The 21,763-nt window shown below is 38.2% G+C and overlaps 2 protein-coding genes across 2 annotated transcripts; one reads left to right on the forward strand and one right to left on the reverse strand.

Moving 5' to 3' along the window:
- The first annotated feature begins 2,679 nt into the window (after positions 1-2,679).
- Positions 2,680-12,535, forward strand: LOC116406821 (vomeronasal type-2 receptor 26-like). Its single transcript, XM_031891742.1, has 6 exons — positions 2,680-2,886; positions 3,325-3,483; positions 4,600-5,397; positions 9,032-9,253; positions 9,906-10,029; positions 11,643-12,535. Exons 1-6 carry the CDS (start codon positions 2,680-2,682, stop codon positions 12,533-12,535), a joined length of 2,403 nt encoding a protein of 800 aa, XP_031747602.1.
- A 5,454-nt stretch (positions 12,536-17,989) lies between these two features.
- LOC101732693 (olfactory receptor 1019-like) lies at positions 17,990-18,925 on the reverse strand. Its single transcript, XM_004917474.1, has one exon. It carries the CDS (start codon positions 18,923-18,925, stop codon positions 17,990-17,992), a length of 936 nt encoding a protein of 311 aa, XP_004917531.1.
- Between the last annotated feature and the right edge of the window lie 2,838 nt (positions 18,926-21,763).

Below are 21,763 nucleotides of genomic sequence, written 5' to 3' on the forward strand. Positions count from 1 at the left end.
TTGAGCATATAGGCTTGAAGTTGTTGAAGGTGTCTCCGTTTGGAAAGATGCTGTTAGCAAGTGCCCCTGGCCTGTCCAGCACAGTGCAGCTATAGAGAGCCTGAGCCAGCCTGTTACCCTGATAATGCCCCATCAGAGTACGGTACCATTAGAGTTACACGTCTCACTCAACTCAAAGGCTATTCAAAACTCCAATATTTATATCCCTTGTACTAAAATGCAATTTTTGTTTTATTCCAGTCAGGGAAGGATGATAAGCAGCATCCCAACAATCATGAAAGTTTGTTGATTGACTATACTTAATGAACTGTTATATATCAATAACATGCTACAGCCTGACTTGCTGTTACTTGGATGTTGGTGGTATAACTTTTGACTGCAATGAATAATCCTAACTTTCCTGCCTGCTCACTGATTGGCCAATCTGCGGAAGGCTACCTGCAGGAAGGGGACATCATGCTTGGAATCCTAATAGATATTTTTGCTTTAATTTATTTTTCCCCAGAAATCTTGACATTACGCCCTGCGAAAGAAAAAATTGTGTTTTCACTGTGAGTAGCTGAAAGGGTTAAACCAACACCAACCAAAGTCTATTTTACCCAAATGTTACCATGGGGTGCATGCAAGCTTCTCAACACCATGTTTCAGAACTGTTGGGCCAATACTCCCCCCATGGGAATAATGTTATGGTATTATTGGCTATAACAGTCCTTGTTTCACACATACATTTTACCTGAAGTGTTGGAAGAATTCACTGTTTAAAAACATGAACAAACAACTTGAACTTAGCAAAATCACATTCTACCCGTCATTTTTACCCGGGTGGAACGCAACTTGATGATGTGGGCAGGCAAGCAGAAACTAATAGCAAGGAATGGGCTGCTATTAAATGCATTTCCATGCAGTAGAATGTGTGAATGATACACAGCAGGGAACACATGACCAAGCGCCTATGTGTTGTGTATAAAACTGCAGCTCCAATTCAGTTAACCAATAAGTAACAGCACTGATTAGCATTTGCGTTAATCAGTTCTAGTGAATTACTTAAAAAAAGTACATGTAAAATCTGTGTAGTTCATCTCTCACCTGGAAAAATAATTTCCACATAAAACCCCCTGATTTATTAAGTTCAACAACCAGTCCAAAAAGTCCATAAATCACCTGTGGAAACAGTTCCTGTATAAAAAAACACCACCAATCAGCTGAAAGCCCATTGTTTCTACAGGTACAGATATGGGACCCTTTATCCGGAATCCCGGTATACAGAAAGTTCTGAATTACAGGAAGGTCATCTCCCATAGACTCCATGTTATTCACAAATTATTCAGATTTTTAAGAATGGTTTGCTTTTTCTTAATTATAATGAAACAGTAGCTTGTACTTGATCCCAACTAAGATATAATTACCCCTTATTGGGGGCAGAACAGCCCTATTGGGTTTATTTAATGGTTAAATGATTCCCTTTTCTCTGTAATAATAAAACAGTACCTGTACTTGATCCCAACTAAGATATAATTACCCCTTATTGGGGGCAGAACAGCCCTATTGGGTTTATTTAATGGTTAAATGATTCCCTTTTCTCTGTAATAATAAAACAGTACCTGTACTTGATCCCAACTAAGATATAATTACCCCTTATTGGGGCAGAACAGCCCTATTGGGTTTATTTAATGGTTAAATGATTCCCTTTTCTCTGTAATAATAAAACAGTACCTGTACTTGATCCCAACTAAGATATAATTACCCCTTATTGGGGGCAGAACAGCCCTATTGGGTTTATTTAATGGTTAAATGATTCCCTTTTCTCTGTAATAATAAAACAGTGCCTGTACTTGATCCCAACTAAGATATAATTACCCCTTATTGCGGGCAGAACAGCCCTATTGGGTTTATTTAATGTTTAAATTATTTTTTAGTAGACTTAAGGTATGGAGATCCAAATTAAAGAAAGAACCCTTATCCGGAAAACCCCAGGTCCCGAGCATTCTGGATAACAGGTCCCACACCTGTATAGGATTTATTATCTGGAATGCTTGGGGCCTGAGGTTTTCCAGAAAAGGGATCTAAATGTGATTTGGATCACCATGCCAAAAATCTGGTAAACATAATTTAAAGATTAAATAAACCCAATAGGATAGTTTTGCCCCCAATATAGAGTCAATATGGAGCTTAGTTACCAACAAGAAAACAAAAGAAATAGTTTTATATAAAACAGACTCTATGGAAGATGACCTTCCCCATAAGTTGGATCTTTCAGGTTAAGGGGTTTCCAGATCAGGGATATTATACATGACTTAGTAACACCAAAAGGGAAAGTGTATTAATTGAAAATAATAATAGTTATTTTTTTTTAATATTTGCACATAAAAAGAAGAATTGCTGTCTGTAGCATTATTTTATCTGCCACCACCCAGCCAAATGTGTTCATTGGAGTAAGTGGTAACAACTGCCTTAGCCAACTTCCAGTTATTCTACCTTTATTGTAGATGTTTTATTTCACCCTTTAGTACCTGTTGCCTACTGCCCATTGATTTCAAATGTCTGTTGTCATTAAAACCTTAAGATATCATTTGTAATTGCTTTTTTTACCCTAGTTCTTCCCTCCGAAATTATCGTCACCTCCTGGCTGCCATTTTTGCTATTGAGGAAATCAACAAAAATCCAAATATTCTACCAAACATGACCTTGGGATTTCATATCCATGATTCTTGGGCCAATGAGAAAAAAGCCTCTAGCAGTACATTTAGTATGCTGACAGGGAGCAGTGATTATGTGCCTAACTACAAGTGCACCCAGAACAGGATTCCCAGTGCATTCATAGGGCACCTACTGTCTTCTGTATCTAATGTCATGTATCAGCTTACTGGCTTATATGGATTTCCCCAGGTATGCAAACTCAACTATGGTGGAGTGATTATAAATGAATATACAGCAATACAGGTATAGGACCCATTATCCAGAATGCTTGGGACCTGGGGTATTCCGGATAAGGGGTCTTTCCGTAATTTGGATCTGCATACCTTAAGACTACTAAAAAAGTCAATAAAACATTAATTAAACCCAATAGGCTTGTTTTGCCTCCAATAAGGATTATTTATATCTTAGTTGGGATCAAGTACAAGGTACTGTTTTATTATTACAGAGAAAAAGGAAATCAGTTTTAAAATTCTGAATTATTTGATTAAAATGGAGTCTATGGGAGACCGACTTTCCGTAATTTGGAGCTTTCTGGATAATGGGTTTCCGGATAAGGGATCCTATACCCGTACCAAGATTCCAGTCTGAGCTCACTCTTTAACCTATAACAATCGCCTTTCACTTCAGGGGGAGCTCTTCGCTACTTGGATCCTGCTAGGACTTAATGTAAGAGAACCGAGGCAAGAGTTCTGGGCAATCGAGGGAACCAGAGCATATTACAGAAGTAATGGGGATAAGGCGAAGTCACAGAGAGCAGGCCAAGGTCACAACCAGAAAAGTAGTGAGGTACCAAATCAGGATCTAAAAGGCATAGTCAAAGGGCAGACAAAAGGGTCAGTTCAGGAGGCAAACATCAAACGTCAAGAAACACACCCAGGAGCTATAGAAGACAGAACCTACCTTGGGCAGTGAAAATAGCACAAGAGGCCCTTTAAATATATAAATCTTGCGCCAAACACAAGTATGTCATTGTGCAGTGTCAAGTTTGCGTCAAAAGAACGTGTTCCACATACACTAGGAGAACAGGAGCTGAGCACACTGAAGGGGGTTAAGGAATGCTGTGGGCGTCCCCACCGGTACCTGCTGCCTCAATGTTACAGTTAAAGAAGCTTTATTATATTATACTACAATCAATCTTCATAGAAAAAAAGACTCCCGTGTTGCCAATTTCCTCCAAACGTGTTGCCCAGACTGCTTCTTAATGCCCCCATACACGGGCCGATAGAAGCTGCCGATATCGGTCCGTTGGACCGACTCGGCAGCTTATCTGCCCGTGTAGGGGCAGAAACGAGCGGGCTGGCCGACCGATATCTGGCCTGAAATTGGCCAGATATCAATCGGACAGGTTAAAATATTCAGTTGGATCGGGGACCGCATCGGCTCATTGATGTGGTCCCCGAACCGACTGCCCCATTGCCGCCTACATAATCCGGTCGTTTGGCCCCAGGGCCAAATGTTCGGATTATTTTTTTTTAACTTCAAGCTCCCCGATATCGCCCACCCATAGGTGGGGATATCGGGGAAGATCCGCTTGCTTTAGACAGATATGGGGAGGCCTCCATTATTTATGTGGAGGGCAAGGGGGGCATATAAATGTGTTTTTTCTGCATTGTTTTCTCCGGCAAAACCCCCCACTTTTTTCCCAAAAAAAAAAGCCAAAATTCTAGCACGGATTTCCAAAAATTTTAGTTACTGGCAAAAACTTTAATTTCACTACGGAATTGTACCAGGTGAAAAAAATTGCTTCCCTACAAATGCATTATTATCTATGGTGGTTAAGAGAAAACCATGGGAAGTCTGAGGAGTAGCAGGGTAGCACGAGCAGAAGCTATTATTGCTAACGGAATGTCTGTAAGTAAAGGGTATTAATTGCTTATATAACATCATTTTTTTTTGTTCTAGGTTAGTTATGGAGCTGTGGATCCTGCATTCAGCGACAGAATCCGCTTCCCATTATTCTATCGAACAGTGCCAAGTGAAACTGTCCGGTTTGAAGTCATTATCCAGCTCATCAAGACGTTTGGATGGAACTGGGTAGGAATTGTAACCTCTAATGATGAAAGTTACCAAAAGACCAGTGAAAAAATGAGGAACGAAATCGTTAAGAATGGATTCTGTGTAGCATTTCTAGTTAAAATTGCTGAAAATGATTATAGGACACTACATGAAGCTAGGGAAACCATAATACAGTCAACTGCCAATGTTGTTATACTTCACAGCAGACTCGTCATCTTGTTTAATATGTTTTTTAAAATGAATGACCGTGGAAATCATGTATGGCTGATGCTATCGCCTTTCCCACTGTCTTTAAGTAGCCTATATTTGGAAATGAATCTCTTGCTAAATGGATCTATTTTTATTCACTTTCATCATGAAGCCATCCCAGGTCTAAAGGACTTCCTTAACAAGGCGAATCCTTCAGAGTTTCCCAATGATCCATTCACTGCTGCAGTTTGGTTAGAGGTGTTTGCATGCAAAGTCTTTGCTAACTCATCTTTATATGAAACATGTAATGCCAATCATACACTAAAGCAATATGAGATGAATGGATATGACATGTCTAACTTCAGACTAACATACAGTATGTACATTGCTGTATATGCTGTGGCCCATGCTCTCCATGCTATGTATATGGATAAAGCCAGTGGTGGAACCATCTTGCATTCTGATAAAACAACATATGGACTGATGCCAATACAGGTATGAAGATACATATACATATATAATGGGAATGGCCAACTTCAATGAAAGGATTTTAGAAACACCTAAACAGTAGGTAATATTGTTCAAAGCAGGGTTCTTTTTGTTAGGCTTCTTGTCCGAATGTCCGAAATGCATTAATTCCTTTTTAAGAAACCACTGCTCTTTTGACTATTTGAGAAGCTCACAATAATTTTCCATTGACTGGGGTGCATGGTAGGAACTCTATTTGTAGCTTTTATACGGTTATATACCCTATAAATGTGTTGAGAAGGGCTGGGGGGATAGTTATATGTAAAAAAAAATATCTTTGCATTTTTTTAATTGGAATAAGAACCATGACATCTATATTCTGCTATTAACAATTATTATAATAATAATATTAATATAAACAAAAAAGTGATGCAAATAGTTTGAGGGCTGTGTTTATGCAATTTACAAACTAGCTTTTGAAGAACAGCAGAACTAATGTTCTAATAATAAAGAGAAAGCCACACAGACTCTGGGAAACATACACAAATAGTTCACTGGTTAAATCCATGTTCCAAGAACTGTGGCCACAATTTTATTCCTACAGTATATCCCTCCATTTATATATGCTCACGTAAACATTTCAATGGTCGTACCCAGAACAGGACCAACGGGATGAACTATTCTGGCTACGGAATATGTCAGTTTTACAGCTGGATATTTTATAGACTAATCTGTCTATATCTGTAAGGGTATTATCTATACAGTTGTTGTTTGGATAAACCTTAGACTGTTCTGTTACATGTTGTAGTAAGCTAAAGGATGATGACTTAATGACACATCATCCAAGATTAGTGAAGAGTGAACTTGGGCATTTTCTTCCAAACGTGGTGGGTGGTGGCTTCTCCAAAAATATTGTTTCTTCTAGATAGCCTTTCATCCAAATGCTCAGGCCAGAGATTATCTAAAGCAAACTCTGATTCTATGACAGAATTTATGACTGTAAAAAACTGGCAGTCCAAAATTAGAGGAAGAAGGGAAGAAAAGATCCCTTAACAAAAAAAAAAAAAAGAAAAGAAAATGTTCTATCCCCATGGACTGGAATCAGGAATATTCAAATATCACAATCAGTCTTTCAGAAATGTACTGTAGGAAAAATATGACCCAGGATTGAGCCATTAATCCATTATGGTAGATAGGGGATTTTTAAATATTTTAATGTGGAAGTGTAGGAACCCATTGGGTTAAATTCCCTACTGGTTTGGGAACTACCCTACTGGGTTTTGAAGTCCTAAGGAAGTCCTAATAACTATGAACTATACCTTGGGTGGGAAGTTTTACCCTTTGCTTTCAGGGAGTTAATGACTACTTTTTGTTTTATGTTTAATAAGAAAGTAGGGAGCACTTGGCTGTTTCTTCTTGGCCTCTACTTGCTAAGTGGATGCTGCTGGAACACAGTGCACCACTAAAGAAGTGAGCCCTAGTCCTTAGTGCACGTCAGGGGACAGGGACCCTGTAAGCAAGGTAATTAGACAATGATAGCGATAGCATCCGTAATAGTATATTCTAGTGGGCTTATTTATCAATTTTTGAGTTTGTGAATTTGAACTCCCGTTGACTTCTTCATAAACCTGCAATCTTTTAGATGCCAAAAGTTCAAACTTGAGTTTTTTATACTTAATAAATATCATTTGCAAAAAAAACTTCAATTGTGAAAAAAAAAATTCAAATTTGAACACTGATAACTCACCCCCTAGGAGATGTAACACAGACAAGTCAGCTAGAAAGAGCAGCACTGAGCTCCAACATAGAACTGATTGAAGTCTACCAAGTCTCTAGTGGTCTCACCATATTCTGCTCTGTGGGTGATTATTACTGAAACCTGTATACCTCTATGGCTATGTTGTACTGCCTGAGTAGTACAGGTATGGGATCCCTTATCCGGAAACCCGATATCCAGAAAGCTCCGAATTAAGGAAAGCCTGTCTCCCATAGACTCCATTTTAATCAAATTATTCTGATTTTTAAAATTGATTTCCTTTTTCTCTGTAAAAATAAAACAGTGCTTTGTATTTGATCCCAACTAAGATATAATTACTCCTTACTGTATGTAAAATAATCATATTGGGTTTAATTAATGTTTTATTGATTTCTTAGTAGACTTGGTATGAAGATCCAAATTACGGGAAGACCCCTTATCCGGAAAACCCTTGGTCCCGAGCATTCTGGATAACGGGTCCCATACCTGTACCTGAGTTTATGGTTAAGAACCACTCCCATCTTCCACACACTGACACCAAGGCCCTACTGAAAGAGAAGGTCATGATATACCTGTAACTGGGCCCTATCATCATATTTGATGTCCATTCTAAGACAAGCCTCGCTTTAGGAAGGATATATGTTAGCAATGTTGTTACCAAAGTTCTAAACCCTCATGGAAATTTTTGTGAGGCTTGCTGCTAGATCAAGGCATAGTCAGTAAATATATACATAGCAGCTAAAAAAAACACTTAAGGGGCCTTTTAAGAATGGTTGTATTTTTTTCCGATTTGGAAAAAAAATCTAGAATTTTTTTTTCACTATGGGGTTGATTCAATAAAGTGTGATAACCCTTATCGCATGCTTTTTTGCGTTAAAATTAACGTAAAAAAAACGTGTGATTCATTAAAGTATTATCGCATGTGTTAAGTCGCATATCGCATGCATTAAATAGCGCGCAACCGCATGCGTTAATTTTACCACATGGCATTAATTAGCGCTCAGAAATAACACTAACGCATGATTCACAAACACTTAGACGCGCTAAATATTGCATTAGTCTGTGCGAAAATGAACACCTACTTGAGGCAGGCGGTAATTATAGAAAAGTACAGTTCATGAGCTTTTGGCAACACAATATGGACTTTGCAGTGGGATTTATTCAAGTCTGTGTTGGCCCCAGAGTGATGCAGCCTCCAGTTTGCAGGGAAATGGGCATTTTCAGAGCAGTAGTTTTACGAACGTAATGCCGTATAACATTGCATGCGTTTTTTCGCACACGGTGGCAATTTATGCACGCTGCATTAATTAACTCACGTTGCATCAAATACCGCATGAAAATAGTCTTCGTGACTTAAATAGCGTAAAGAGCATCGCGTCTAAATTAACGCAAGTATGTTTTTAATCGTGCGTTAAGACGCAATAACAATTTTAACATGCTATAAATAGTGCTCATTTTATCGCACTTTAGTGAATCAACCCTATGATCTCTCGACTAAGCCTTTTGGGTTTTTCTTATTCTTTCTCTTAAATAACGTCTTGTAATTAGTATATTATTAATGCAATACCCCCAGTGGGGGGTCATACATATAGGCAAATTGAAAGGCTCATAAATACTCCTGTGTAGTTAGGACAAATGTACTGCAGTATGAGCCTGTAAACCAAACCATTGTAAAATTGTATCACCATAATATTACTCAAAGAAACAGATAATAAGTCTTCCTCAGCCCATATGGTTTACTGGAAATGTATGTAGGATTCCTAAAGAAAGCCAGGAAGGCTATTAAGCTATTTATTAAGAAGACATTATTAGTCTAATCCTTGTTAGACTTTTGTTGCATATTAGATATTTCTTCTTGTAAACTAAGTATGTGTGCCATTTTGAATAAGAAATCTTGTTTCATAGTTAAATCGCTACCTGAAGAAAATCCATTTTAAAACACCCTCTGGGGATGAAATATTCTTTAATGACAAAGGAGAAGTTCCAAGGCATTTTGATATCATTAATTGGAACATTTTCCATAATGGAACAGCAACTTCAAGACCTGTTGGAATCTTCATTTCATCTCCCTCTCCAGAACTTGTCATGGATGAAAAGGCCATCTTTTGGGCACCTCAGTTTTATGGGGTACTACAAACATTCATACAGTATGCATGCGAAAAAGAGGTTTTGAACACAACAAACTGATACAATCAAAGGAACATCCAATCATAATACATAATTTGTATGTTTAGCAGAAGCCCCAGTGTATGACACCCCATCCATTAGTGGATAAATGGAAGCAAAACGGCTCCATTGCAGTTTTTTTTCTATAAATGACACAACATGACACTGATCACCACCAAAGAGATCTAGGAAACCTTGTATATATTTTTTTTATATTTAAAAGGTCCACAGATGTGTAGGGTATTGCCAAGGCATTACAATTAAGGTTGCCTAATTCATATGTCTGTAAGGAAAAGGTAAGATAAAATATGAGGCAGGGTCTATCTTTTAAAATACTTCCCCTTGTCTTTTTCCAGCCAATCAATACCTTAGCGTCAGTGGTTATTGTGGCAAGTCTTTGGGATAGGTGCAGCATCATTTTTATATTGCATGGAGTATTTTTTTACATTTTGTTCTTCACCCTACCAGAGCATCTCCATACCAGCCTGGATTAATGGATGTAGAGGGAGCTCTGATACAAAAAGAGGTCTGAGGATTCTTCTTTTTAATATGCCTCTGTTTTTCAATATTAGGCCTTTTGTTCCTCAACAATTTTCTCTGTTTAAATGCTTAGATCCCTATCTCACGTTGCAGTGCCAGCTGCCCACCAGGCTACAGAAAAGCTGTCATGGAAGGAAAACAGATTTGCTGCTATGGGTGTGTTCAGTGCTCAGAAGGGGAAATATCTTCAGGACCAGGTAGGTAATGGTGACTGCTGCTCTGGTAAACAGGTTAAAATTAGTGATGAGCGATCTATCCCATTTTGTTTCGGCAAAAAATTTGCCGAACTTTTTGTTTGGCACAACTTTTTTATTCAATCATACCTATTTTGACACCACCGTGCCTATTTTGACGCGACCGTACCTATTTTGATGCACCTGCAACTTTTCTTGACGCATGACAATTTTTTCCATGCTGAAACAGTTCGCCAATGTCGAAATGCGGAAATTCATTGCAAATCCACGTCTGGTGAAAAAAAACGCTCATCACTAGTTAAAATTTATTTTACAAAATTCATTTTATAGAGCACCAAAGTCCAAATGATTAGACGTAACTCACACATAGAACTGCAATACCAACTTGGAAGTACAGATACCTTCTAACAGGAAAGATGTGGTTCATTTAAGAGTTAATATACCCTCACATTGTCTGTATAGTTGTGATAGTATGGGGAGGGGAATAACTATTTTAGAATAGTTGTACAGGTATGGGATCCCTTATCTGGAAACCCATTATCCGGAAAGCTCCGAATTACGGAAAGTCCGTCTCCCATAGACTCCATTTTAATTAAATAATTTAGAATTTTAAAACTGATTTGCTTTTTCTCTGTAGTAATAAAACAGTACCTGTACTTGATCCCAACTAAGATTTAATTACCCCTTATTGGGGGCAGAACAGCCCTATTGGGTTTATTTAATGGTTAAATGATTCCCTTTTCTCTGTAATAATAAAACAGTACCTTTATTTGATCCCAACTAAGATATAATTACCCCTTATTGGGGCAGAACAGCCCTATTGGGTTTATTTAATGGTTAAATGATTCCCTTTTCTCTGTAATAATAAAACAGTACCTGTACTTGATCCCAACTAAGATATAATTACCCCTTATTGGGGGCAGAACAGCCCTATTGGGTTTATTTAATGGTTAAATTATTCCCTTTTCTCTGTAATAATAAAACAGTACCTGTACTTGATCCCAACTAAGATATAATTACCCCTTATTGGGGCAGAACGGCCCTATTGGGTTTATTTAATGGTTAAATGATTCCCTTTTCTCTGTAATAATAAAACAGTACCTTGTAACTGATCCCAACTAAGATAAATAATCCTTACTGGATGCAAAACAATTATATTGGGTTTAATTAATGATTTATTGATTTTTGAGTAGACTTAAGGTATGGAGATCCAAATTAAAGAAAGACCCTTGGTCCCGAGCATTCTGGATAACGGGTCCTATACCTGTATTGTTTCTCTATTAACAGGCTCTGGGAAAACCTATAGGGATTAAAGATCCCAATAGCATTACACACCTTGGTCTAACAAGCAATATAACAGAATGGGAGGGCTGGGGTGATCTTAAAAATGTTGTGACCAGCAAACTTGAGACACAATGGCAGTTTAGATATAGTTGTAAGCTCAGTGATCTACAGTATGCCTACACCAGTGCTGGCAGTCAAACTCTTCCTGGTATAGTAATCTCTTAGGTCAGAAAAAAAGTTAAAATCTTACAAGCATATTCATTTTAATATACCAGCTTTATATTATAATAGTCATATGTTTACCCAGTAATAACATTATTTTCCTATTTTAGACATGGAAAATTGTATAAAATGTCCTGAAGACCAATGGTCCAATGAGAAAAGAAGTAAATGCATTATGCGCACCATTGACTTTCTCTCTTATGAGGACCTTCTAGGCATAGTCTTAACCACCACTGCTCTGGTTTTGTCTTCTTGCACATCTGCAGTTTTTTACATCTTCATAAAATACAAGAAGAGCCCCATTGTGAAAGCCAATAACCAGGAGCTCAGTTACATTCTGCTTCTTTCCCTCTTGGTGTCGTTCCTTTGTTCCTTACTATTTATTGGAAGGCCTACTAAAGTCACGTGTTTGTTGAGACAAGCTGTGTTTGGTATCGACTTTGCTATTTGTGTTTCTTCCATTTTAGGAAAAACTGTTACTGTTATTATTGCCTTTAAGGCTACTAGACCTGGAAGCAGACTGAGAAACTATGTTGGAGTTAGGGTATCTAAATATATTCTTCTACTATGTACACTTCCTGAGGTTTTCATCTGTGCACTTTGGCTCATAATCTCCCCCCCATTCCCTGACTATGACACTCACTCTGCAACAGGAAAGATCATTTTGCAGTGCAATGAGGGATCACCTAGTGCATTCTACATAATGGTTGGTTACATTGCCTTGTTGGCTTTTGTGAGTTTCTTTGTTGCTTATCTTGCCCGTAAATTACCAGACATATTTAATGAAGCACAATACATAACCTTCAGCATGTTGCTGTTCTGCAGTGTATGGATCTCCTTCCTCCTGGCCTATGTGAGCACCACAGGCAAATATTTAGCCGCGGTGGAGATATTTGCCATCCTTGTTTCCAGTGCAGGACTCCTTGGTCTTATTTTTATCCCTAAATGTTATATTATCATTATTAAACCGGCAGTAAGCACTAGATGTCAATTATTAGAATAAAACTATAATTAAAATGAAGAAATGGCTTAATAATTTTGATATAAAATGTTTAAAGAAGACCTCACATAAGATTCTTTAGAAGAAGCAGGACATGCCCAATGATGTTCAGTGCAACTATGCAGAGGTGCAAGCAACATGCTTGGATGCAAGTACCTATAATGTATAGTGTCAATACCAACACCCCAATGTATCTATTTTTAGTGTGACTGCCCTTGCACTTGGGTTACTAAATGAACCTTTCAGTAGTGGAACGGGTCCCTGTGCCATGTGATGTTGGAGGTCACTCTACCATGTAATGCTAGTCGTGTTGCTAATATAAAGCTAAATCTTAGCCTACGATTCACCTACTTGTGAGTGAATGATTAAATGCTGGGGGTCACTGAATTACTTTATGTTTAAGATCACTGTGCCATATAAATCTGAAGGTCTGAGAGTCACTATGTCATTTAATCACTGTATAATTTTATGCTGAGGGTTACTGTGCCATTCAGTGCAGGGATCAGCGTATTTTATGCTGGAAATTACTGTTACCATTTAATGCTGGTGATTAGTGTACCATTTTATGATTGAAGTTAATGTGCCATTTGCTGTGGGTCACTGTACCATTTTATTGTGAAGGGTCACTGTACCATTTTATTGTGAAGGGCCACTGTACCATTTTATTGTGAAGGGCCACTGTACCATTTTATTGTGAAGGGTCACTGTACCATTTTATTGTGAAGGGCCACTGTACCATTTTATTGTGAAGGGCCACTGTACCATTTTATTGTGAAGGGCCACTGTACCATTTTATTCTGAAGGGTCACTGTACCATTTTATTCTGAAGGGCCACTGTACCATTTTATTCTGAAGGGCACTGTACCATTTTATTCTGAAGGGCCACTGTACCATTTTATTCTGAAGGGTCACTGTACCATTTTATTGTGAAGGGCACTGTACCATTTTATTCTGAAGGGCCACTGTACCATTTTATTCTGAAGGGCCACTGTACCATTTTATTCTGAAGGCCACTGTACCATTTTATTCTGAAGGGCCACTGTACCATTTTATTCTGAGGGCCACTGTACCATTTTATTCTGAGGGGCACTGAACCATTTTATTCTGAGGGGCACTGTACCATTTTATTCTGAAGGGCCACTGTACCATTTTATCCTGAAGGGCCACTGTACCATTTTATTCTGAGGGCCACTGTACCATTTTATTCTGAGGGGCACTGAACCATTTTATTCTGAGGGGCACTGTACCATTTTATTCTGAAGGGCCACTGTACCATTTTATCCTGAAGGGCCACTGTACCATTTTATTCTTAAGGGCCACTGTACCATTTTATTCTGAGGGGCACTGTACCATTTTATTCTGAGGGCCACTGTACCATTTTATTCTTAAGGGCCACAGTACCATTTTATTCTGAGGGCCACTGTACCATTTTATTCTGAAGGGTCACTGTACCATTTTATTCTGAAGGGCCACTGTACCATTTTATTGTGAAGGGCCACTGTACCATTTTATTGTGAAGGGTCACTGTACCATTTTATTCTGAAGGGCCACTGTACCATTTTATTCTGAAGGGCCACTGTACCATTTTATTCTGAAGGGCCACTGTACCATTTTATTCTGAAGGGCACTGTACCATTTTATTCTGAAGGGCCACTGTACCATTTTATTCTGAAGGGTCACTGTACCATTTTATTCTGAAGGGCCACTGTACCATTTTATTCTGAAGGGCACTGTACCATTTTATTCTGAAGGGCCACTGTACCATTTTATTCTGAAGGGTCACTGTACCATTTTATTGTGAAGGGCACTGTACCATTTTATTCTGAAGGGCCACTGTACCATTTTATTCTGAAGGGCCACAGTACCATTTTATTCTGAGGGCCACTGTACCATTTTATTCTGAGGGGCACTGAACCATTTTATTCTGAGGGGCACTGTACCATTTTATTCTGAAGGGCCACTGTACCATTTTATCCTGAAGGGCCACTGTACCATTTTATTCTTAAGGGCCACTGTACCATTTTATTCTGAGGGGCACTGTACCATTTTATTCTGAGGGCCACTGTACCATTTTATTCTTAAGGGCCACAGTACCATTTTATTCTGAGGGCCACTGTACCATTTTATTCTGAAGGGTCACTGTACCATTTTATTCTGAAGGGCCACTGTACCATTTTATTGTGAAGGGCCACTGTACCATTTTATTGTGAAGGGTCACTGTACCATTTTATTCTGAAGGGCCACTGTACCATTTTATTCTGAAGGGCCACTGTACCATTTTATTCTGAAGGGCCACTGTACCATTTTATTCTGAAGGGCACTGTACCATTTTATTCTGAAGGGCCACTGTACCATTTTATTCTGAAGGGTCACTGTACCATTTTATTCTGAAGGGCCACTGTACCATTTTATTCTGAAGGGCACTGTACCATTTTATTCTGAAGGGCCACTGTACCATTTTATTCTGAAGGGTCACTGTACCATTTTATTGTGAAGGGCACTGTACCATTTTATTCTGAAGGGCCACTGTACCATTTTATTCTGAAGGGCCACAGTACCATTTTATTCTGAGGGGCACTGAACCATTTTATTCTGAAGGGCCACTACCATTTTATTCTGAAGGGTCACTGTACCATTTTATTCTGAGGGGCACTGAACCATTTTATTCTGAGGGGCACTGTACCATTTTATTCTGAAGGGCCACTGTACCATTTTATTCTGAGGGGCACTGAACCATTTTATTCTGAGGGGCACTGTACCATTTTATTCTGAGGGGCACTGAACCATTTTATTCTGAGGGGCACTGTACCATTTTATTCTGAGGGGCACTGAACCATTTTATTCTGAGGGGCACTGTACCATTTTATTCTTAAGGGCCACAGTACCATTTTATTCTGAGGGCCACTGTACCATTTTATTCTGAAGGGTCACTGTACCATTTTATTCTGAAGGGCCACTGTACCATTTTATTCTGATAGTCACTGTACCATTTTATTCTGAAGGGCCACTGTACCATTTTATTCTGAAGGGCCACTGTACCATTTTATTCTGAGGGGCACTGAACCATTTTATTCTGAGGGCCACTGTACCATTTTATTCTGATAGTCACTGTACCATTTTATTCTGATAGTCACTGTACCATTTTATTCTGAAGGGCCACTGTACCATTTTATTCTGAAGGGCCACTGTACCATTTTATTCTGAGGGGCACTGAACCATTTTATTCTGAAGGGCCACTGTACCATTTTATTCTGATAGTCACTGTTCCATTTTATTCTGAAGGGCCACTGTACCATTTTATTCTGAGGGGCACTGAACCATTTTATTCTGAAGGGCCACTGTACCATTTTATTCTGAAGGGCCACTGTACCATTTTATTCTTAAGGGCCACTGTACCATTTTATTCTGAGGGGCACTGTACCATTTTATTCTGAGGGGCCACTGTACCATTTTATTCTTAAGGGCCACTGTACCATTTTATTCTGAGGGGCACTGTACCATTTTATTCTTAAGGGCCACTGTACCATTTTATTCTGAGGGGCACTGTACCATTTTATTCTGAGGGGCACTGTACCATTTTATTCTTAAGGGCCACTGTACCATTTTAGTCTGAGGGCCACTGTACCATTTTATTGTGAAGGGCCACTACCATTTTATTCTGAAGGGTCACTGTACCATTTTATTCTGATAGTCACTGTACCATTTTATTCTGAAGGGCCACTGTACCATTTTATTCTGAAGGGCCACTGTACCATTTTATTCTGAAGGGTCACTGTACCATTTTATTCTGATAGTCACTGTACCATTTTATTCTGAAGGGCCACAGTACCATTTTATTCTGAGGGCCACAGTACCATTTTATTCTGAGGGCCACTGTACCAATTTATTCTGAAGGGTCACTGTACCATTTTATTCTGAAGGGCCACTGTACCATTTTATTCTGATAGTCACTGTACCATTTTATTCTGAAGGGCCACTGTACCATTTTATTCTGATAGTCACTGTACCATTTTATTCTGAAGGGCCACTGTACCATTTTATTCTGAGGGCCACTGTACCATTTTATTCTGAGGGCCACTGTACCATTTTATTCTGATAGTCACTGTACCATTTTATTCTGAGGGGCCACTGTACCATTTTATTCTGATAGTCACTGTACCATTTTATTCTGAAGGGCCACTGTACCATTTTATTCTGATAGTCACTGTACCATTTTATTCTGAGGGCCACTGTACCATTTTATTCTGATAGTCACTGTACCATTTTATTCTGAAGGGCCACTCTACCATTTTATTCTGAAGGGCCACTGTACCATTTTATTCTGATAGTCACTGTACCATTTTATTCTGATAGTCACTGTACCATTTTATTCTGAGGGCCACTGTACCATTTTATTCTGATAGTCACTGTACCATTTTATTCTGAAGGGCCACTGTACCATTTTATTCTGAGGGCCACTGTACCATTTTATTCTGAAGGGCCACTGTACCATTTTATTCTGAAGGGCCACTGTACCATTTTATTCTGATAGTCACTGTACCATTTTATTCTGATAGTCACTGTACCATTTCATTCTGAAGGGCCACTCTACCATTTTATTCTTATAGTCACTGTACCATTTTATTCTGAAGGGCCACAGTACCATTTTATTCTAAAGGGCCACTGTACCATTTTATTCTGAAGGGCCACTGTACCATTTTATTCTAAAGGGCCACTGTACCATTTCATTCTGAAGGGCCACAGTACCATTTTATTATGAAGGGCCACTGTACCATTTTATTCTGAAGGGCCACTGTACCATTTTATTCTGATAGTCACTGTACCATTTTATTCTGATAGTCACTGTACCATTTTATTCTGAAGGGCCACTGTACCATTTTATTCTGAAGGGCCACTGTACCATTTTATTCTGAGGGCCACAGTACCATTTTATTCTGATAGACACTGTACCATTTTATTCTGAAAGGCCTCCTATGTTGGTTTGAAAGAGGTATGAAGTAGGCCATTTATGAGAAATTGGAAAAACCATCCTTGAACATCCCTACCTCGGCAATTACACAACAATTAGCAATTCCGGTCAAGCACATTGCCTCATTGAGAATCATGCAACCGTTGTGACTGGATCACACTTTCACACATCTGTGAGTTTCAGCCAACACCTAATTGAATAATTTCAATGGAACCATTGTGATTGGATGTCTGTAGCTGTATTACCCTTAACTCTGAATTACAGGAAGACCAACTCCCATAGAGTCCATTTTAAGCAAAATACTTCATGATTTTCTTTTTCTCTGTAATAGTAAAACTGTACCTTATTAGAAATTAGAAATAGAAATGATCAAAAATGAAACATTATTGGGGAAGCAGGATATTTATAAATAGCCAAAAAGGGAAAATGCAAATATAATGGCTGATTTTTTTGCCAAGATCAATTCTTAATTGATGCTCTTATTTTCTTCAACCCATCATTTTTTTCCTAAATAGTTTTCGAATGGAATCTTTAACATCTTTGTTTCTTAGACTGTAAATGAAGGGATTTAACATTGGAGTTATCACATTGTGAAAAACAGAGAGCATTTTATCATGCTGTAGTGAATGACTGGATTGAGGCCTAAGGTACATGATGATGATTGTCGCATAAAAAATGGAGACAACGGTGAGGTGTGCCGCGCAGGTTGAGAAAGCTTTCTTCCTGCCCCGTGCAGAGCGGATTTTAAGAATAGCGGAAATAATATAAATGTAGGATATAACAGTCAATAAAAATGAGGCCCCAGCCACCACACCACCCAAAGATAGGATGACAATTTCATTTAATGTTGTATCGGAACAAGATATTTTTAATAGCGGGGGCATGTCACAGAAAAAATGATTAACTTCTCTAGAACGGCAAAATGATAAACTTGCAGTGAGTATGGTGTGTACAGAGGAGTAGATAATGCCAGTGATCCAACAGCTGGAAGCAAGACGGATACAAGCATCCTTGTTCATAATTTGTGGATAATGAAGAGGGTGACATATGGCCACATAGCGATCATATCCCATAATACTTAGCAGTAAACATTCAGCGCAACCTAAGAAGTGATAAAAATAAAGCTGAGTGAAACACCCATTATAGGAAATATGGCATCGCTCTGACAAGAGACCAACCAGCATCTTGGGGACGGTGACTGATGGAATTGTGATATCAAGAATAGACAGATTGCAAATGAACATGTACATTGGAGAATGCAATTCTCGTATAATCCTTGTCAGTACTATTAGGGAACAGTTGCCTGTCAAAGTAGTGCAATAGACAAGAATAAAGACAATGATAAGAAATAATTTTACTCTGGGGTTATTAGAAAGTCCCATTAAAATAAAGTCCTTTAGCACAGTTTGGTTTTTTGAATCCATGGTGGTGTTTGCTGAAAGTAAACAAAAAAGCCATTACAACAAGAAATCATATACATACATAATAAGTTTCATGTAATATTTATATATTTTATTTCAACTGGACCTTATTCAGACCTGTGCAGATATAATCCAGTAGCTTTTGTAGAGCCATATATGTATTGAAATGATGTGTTTGCACATACTGTGTAATTGTGGGACCTCTTTGCTACTCATGGAGGTAGAACTAGGCAGCACTTGAAGGATTCCATGCAGGGAGGATAATGCCCAGTTACATGGCTAGTTAGTAGGGTTTTGAGTTTGGTAACTTTGCCGTAGGATTCAGTGTTGCCCTAGGGGCTGATTTACTAACCAACGAATCCGAATTGGAAAAATTCCGAAATTTTTTCGTTTTTTTGCGATTTTTTCATCTCCGTTACGACTTTTCGTAAATTGTTGCGACTTTTTCATAACCATTACGACTTTTTCGTATTGAGCGCTCGTAAGCGGCGGGCGAAACTTTCAGACTTAGCATGATTTTGGAAGCCTCCCATAGGACTCAATGGCACCCTGCAGCTCCAACCTGGCCCAAGAAAAGTCCATACTGAAGCTTGAATGAATCCGAAACTTTCGTACTCGGCGCGAAAGCTGCGAAAAAGTCGCGACTTTTCGCGCAAGTCGTAGCGCTACGAAAAAGTCGCGACATTTTGCGAGCAAGTTGTAATGGCTACGAAAAAGTCGCGTCAATTTCCGAAAAAAATGCAAAATACCGATCATTACGAAAAAAACGCATTCGGACGCATTCGGACGCCTTCGGAGCGTTCGTGGATTAGTAAAAGTGCCCCCTAGTGTTGCCTGATGCCACCCTTAAAAAATAAGCCAATTTATATTCTAAAGCATCTTTCAACTACAAATCAGGAGTGCATAATCTGTTAACTTTAATGAATTCTTTCCTGTAGAAGACTTTTTTTTATTTATAATCTGGTATTTGAGAAAGTTACTGTTGTAGAATTGTCACCTACGGACATCATGATCTATAATAGAGAACTTTATTTGGCCATTAATCAAGGCAATATGAATGCCCATATAGAGGGTAAAGAGAGACTGAATGCTGGTTTTCCATGCAATCAACAAATACTGTATAAACAGTAATGAGAACCTATCACCTAGAATCAAAACTGAGCATCTTCTAATGCCCAAATAATTTATTATGAGCAAAGGGTATCTTGAATTAATCATTAACATTACAAGTGTCTATATAGTGCTGCAAATGCACACAGTGCTTCCAAAAATAAATTAAAAAGTGCAAAATTTGAAAAGCAAACATTAGAGGCTTTACTACTACCTATTAATATAACATATATGATTATTCTTCTGATTTAAACCCAGATCCTTTTGTTCAATAAACTAGCCCTCTGGTTTAGTTACAAAATAAAAGAGCTACAAATGCATCATGGTTAAATCTTAGAAAAAGCTTGACTAAATCATGAATGGTGTTCTTGTTAGAATTACTAATTTCTTTTCTGATTTGAAGATTTGAAGAGTTTTTTATGATACCAATATAAATTAAAAAAAAAAAGAAATTTAAAAAAGGTCAGTCATTAGATGAGTGAGTAGTTATATATTTTGCTGAGTAAAGAAGGAGAGTTTTGTAGAGAGCCCCGATCAAATGTGATAGAATCAAGTACAAGTGGGGGTGGGGATGGCAGTAATGGGGATTTTTAATTCTGTGCCAAAGTACAGTTGAATGGATTCCTCTATGGCCATAAAGTCTTCAGTTGTTGAGTTCTTGGTTTTAAAGACAGGATTTGAGACTGAAGACGATACAGTTATGATGATGTTTAGCCCATAAGCCAGCAATGTGTGTGATAGGATTGTATATACCATGGGACTTTGTTACCTTACCTTCCTGTAAATGCAGAATGTGGCAAGGCAAGTCATTCCTGCCTACTTTATAGTATCTTTTTAGAGCATCTTTAAGTCATTTTATTTAATTAGTCCTTGGGGTTAACCCACTATATTTCCCTAAGCTTAAAATGATTGATGTGTATGAATATGAAACATAACTTTTTGCTAAGAGTTTTTTTCTTTACTTATACAAAATTGTTGGTGTATAGGTGGTACACTGCTATGAACTATTGACCAAAAATATCAATTGACCATTCTAGAAGCCTGAAGAAGTACATGTACTTCCCTAGCTTATTCTTCATTCCAATTGTTCCAAATTTAATTTTTTAATAGTTTAATATCTTTGGTCGGCATCAACATTGGTTACAGAACATTGTTGAAAGGAGAGCCTGCTCCTTCTCAGTTAAAAAGAAGCTAAAGTTTCAAGGATATTCATACTTTTGTGGGAGATTTTTAACTAGTGGTCATGGCTTATGAAGAAAGGTGGAGTAGACAACACCAATTAGCAGCAACATACAATGCCACTTGTGAGAGATAAGGGGAACTCTAGCCTCAAATAAATCATATACAGTGAAAGACAATAATTTTCGAAACCTTCAACCCCTTTACAATTCCAAAAAGCAGGTTTCCCAAAGGTTGAAGAAGATTTTAGGAATATAGTGATTAAACAAATTCAAAGTTTGTTTGCATCACTAAATGTGCTCCCATGCCCCACATGGTGGTTGACATGAGAATGGTGCCAAAACCCAAGTTGTGTTTTTCTATTTTGGGACTTAAGAAAGTATATGGAGTAGGAGAAACAATAGCTTATCAGAAAGCAGTTATATTGTGCAGTGCTAACTCCTTCTGAAAGCTCAGGATCAGGTACAATGGGAAGCATGAACAGAGAATGGGAATTAATATGCTTTTATTGAGCAATATGTTAATGTGATTTCCTTCTTCTTTTTCTTTTTT

Source organism: Xenopus tropicalis, chromosome 8, assembly GCF_000004195.4.
Source record: "Xenopus tropicalis strain Nigerian chromosome 8, UCB_Xtro_10.0, whole genome shotgun sequence".
Classification (NCBI taxonomy): domain Eukaryota; kingdom Metazoa; phylum Chordata; class Amphibia; order Anura; family Pipidae; genus Xenopus; species Xenopus tropicalis.

Coding starts and splice junctions, on each gene's coding strand:
- LOC116406821 (XM_031891742.1), top strand. CDS start 2,680: ATGACCTTGGGATTTCATATCCATGATTCTTGGGCCAATGAGAAAAAA. Junction 3,484..4,599: donor ACAACCAGAAAAGTAGTGAG/GTACCAAATCAG, acceptor TTTTTGTTCTAG/GTTAGTTATGGAGCTGTGGA. Junction 9,254..9,905: donor GGGCACCTCAGTTTTATGGG/GTACTACAAACA, acceptor TTAAATGCTTAG/ATCCCTATCTCACGTTGCAG.
- LOC101732693 (XM_004917474.1), bottom strand. CDS start 18,925: ATGGATTCAAAAAACCAAACTGTGCTAAAGGACTTTATTTTAATGGGA.